Source organism: Carex rostrata, chromosome 12 (assembly GCF_964058835.1).
Source record: "Carex rostrata chromosome 12, lpCarRost1.2, whole genome shotgun sequence".
Lineage (NCBI taxonomy): Eukaryota > Viridiplantae > Streptophyta > Magnoliopsida > Poales > Cyperaceae > Carex > Carex rostrata.
In genome coordinates, this window is record NC_135929.1 from 12,304,971 (window position 1) to 12,307,725 (window position 2,755).

Below are 2,755 nucleotides of genomic sequence, written 5' to 3' on the forward strand. Positions count from 1 at the left end.
AATCAATTATGGAGTAGATCTATAAATGAATTAAATGAGGTTTTGATGCCGAAGGAATACTGAAGGTGGACCGCCTTGGAAGGTTTCCTGACATACCTCGTTTAATTTTTAGCTTAACTTAACCGTAAAATTTTTGTTTTACACACTTCCGCTGTTAAGCTAAACTAATGGGTTTGAACCGTTCCATAAGACCCAACAGTGGTATCAGAGCTCAAGGCTCTCCCGCTGATTGATTTTCTAAAGTTATAACTTATGCAAATAAGGTGCATGTACCGCGTATCGGTTTAAATTCTTACATTTGCAGCACAAGTCCAAAACCGATTAGAAATGAGATTTTCTTGGTTCGGTTTTTCCGACTAAGAAAGTTAAATTAGATTTACGCTTTCTTTATGCTTTCTTTATATTTTCGTTTTCAAAACTTTTGATCGCGTTAAAGTTCATCGAAGAATGTGATGAAGCAATAAAGTACCTTAGTAAGAGCTGTCATTTCCACACCGTAAAAGAGATGGTTCTGTCTAGGAAAGATTGAGTCTAAGCGGTCCTTGTGACCCCGATCTTTCCTGGGAGCCCCTTTTACACGTCCTAATGGCTGGCCGAAAAGGAACTTTGTCACGTTACCAAATTGCTTTAACGCTTTTGAAATGGCAAAATTTAGTGTAAATCTTTCGCCTTTTCGAAAACCTTCGGAAAATAAAGTTCATCGAAGAATGTGATAAAGCAATAAAGTACCTTAGTAAGAACTGTCATTTCCACACCGTAAAAGAGATGGTTCTGTCTAGGAAAGATTGAGTCTAAGCGGTCCTCGTGACCCCGATCTTTCCTGGGAGCCCCTTTTACATGTCCTAATGACTGGCCGAAAAGGAACTTTGTCACGTTACCAAATTGCTTTATGGAACGAAAAGAATATCTGTTTTAAAAACATGTAAACTGTTTATATGCTTTAAATGGTATAGAATAAAGAACTGAGCATAGCTGCAAAATAAAGAATTAGGAACTGATAAATATATATACCTGACTTGGTCCCGTATATAAGTAAATTAGATTTACTGCTTTGATATGAACTGAATAAATTAGATTTATCGCTTTCATGGTACCGTGAAAGAACGTGATGTCAAAGAAAGATTTGTGAAGGAACTCACCGTTGTCTTTCTGGCAGACGACTTTCACGTGTCCGCTAGAATGTCTAAAGTCAGTTGCAAGAACTGACTGCTTAACAAAAGCTAAGTATATGAAAGAGATACTGCTAAAAGAAAAGAAAGTAATGGGGATCATATTCGGTATCCTTTCTAGACTTCCTTTCCACGACTGCTTAATGAAGCATATGAAAGAGGTCTCTTTAAATACGAATAAAATCACATTAGTCGTTCTTTCTGGCACGCTAAGAATAGAAAGTAATGGAGATCATATTCGGTATCCTTTCTAGACTTCCTTTCCACGACTGCTTAATGAAGCATATGAAAGAGGTCTCTTTAGATACGAATAAAATCACATTACTCGTTCTTTCTGGCACGTTAAGGATAGAAAATAAATGCGATCACATTTCGTACTCTAGACTTCCTTTCCACGACTGCTTAATGAAGCATATGAAAGAGGTCGCTTAAAGATACGAATAGAATCACATTAATCATTCTTCCTGACATATCTCTTTTAGAGATTGCTGGCACTGTTAAGCATAAACACCAACCCATTAAATACTAAGTAGTATGCCCTTCCCACTCTATCCTCCTCAAACTATTGTTCATTGGTTGATGATTAAACTACTCAGTAGACATCGCCTTTTACCTTTGGTGGTCGAGGGTTATGTCCGACATATCAAACCAAATAGAGTGAGGTTACTTACCAATGATTTCCAAAACAGTTTTGGGCTTGGGGCAAAGTTTTCGTTAAATACACGTGATGTTTTAATGAAACCAAGAATCGCAAAGAGATGTGATTAGCAAGTTTGCTTACCTAAGATAACTGATAGCCAAGATATGCATACACTGCCTTGGTTGTTAGTGAAAATAGGGATCTTGGTCCTACTGCAAAACGGGAATAGAACAAATTTGCAGTGGGAGTTTTATCATTAGAATAAAACATTACATGAACAAAGCTAAAATCTTTACATTTTAAACATTGTAGTAATATGGCTAAAGAAACATCCTTCTCTCTACGCTCCCTGCTCGAGAAACAAACACTGAAAGAGGACGGATCCAATTTCACTGATTGGTTCCGTACTCTCACCATTGTACTAAGACGTGAAAAGAAAGAATATGTCTTAAACTCACCTGTCCCTGCTGAGCCAGGAACAAATGGAAAACCAGAGGATGTCACTAAGTACAACAAGCACAAAGAGGATGAGCTTGATGTACAAGGTCTCGTAGTAAGTATTATGGGTCCTGAATTGCAACGCCGATTCATGGATACCAAAACTTATATCATATGCGATCAGCTCAAGAACATGTTTCAAGAGCAAGCGCGTATCGAGAGATTTAAAGTGACAAAATCTCTACTTGGTCACAGGTTGACCGAGTGAGGCTCTATGGGAACTCACATGCTCCGTATGACGAGCGATGTTGAGCAGCTCGAGAAGCTGAATGCTCCGATAAGCAAGGAATTTGCTACGGACATTATCCTGCACTCACTCCCTCCAAGCTTTTCGGGGTTCATCATGAACTTCCATATGCTAGGAATGGATAAGAGTCTGCAAGAGCTCCAAGGGATGCTTCGGATCGCTGATGGGGACATGAAGAAAAAGTCTTCTGTTCTCATGATC

General features: G+C 38.6%; 1 protein-coding gene across 1 annotated transcript; it reads left to right on the forward strand.

Moving 5' to 3' along the window:
• The first annotated feature begins 2,125 nt into the window (after positions 1–2,125).
• LOC144563642 (uncharacterized) lies at positions 2,126–2,515 on the forward strand. Its single transcript, XM_078313122.1, has one exon. The coding sequence runs from the start codon at positions 2,126–2,128 to the stop codon at positions 2,513–2,515; it is 390 nt and encodes a 129-aa protein (XP_078169248.1).
• The last annotated feature ends 240 nt before the right edge of the window (positions 2,516–2,755 follow it).

Bases quoted from the DNA above. Each gene is read 5' to 3' on its own strand.
- LOC144563642 (XM_078313122.1), top strand. From the start codon at position 2,126: ATGGCTAAAGAAACATCCTTCTCTCTACGCTCCCTGCTCGAGAAACAA.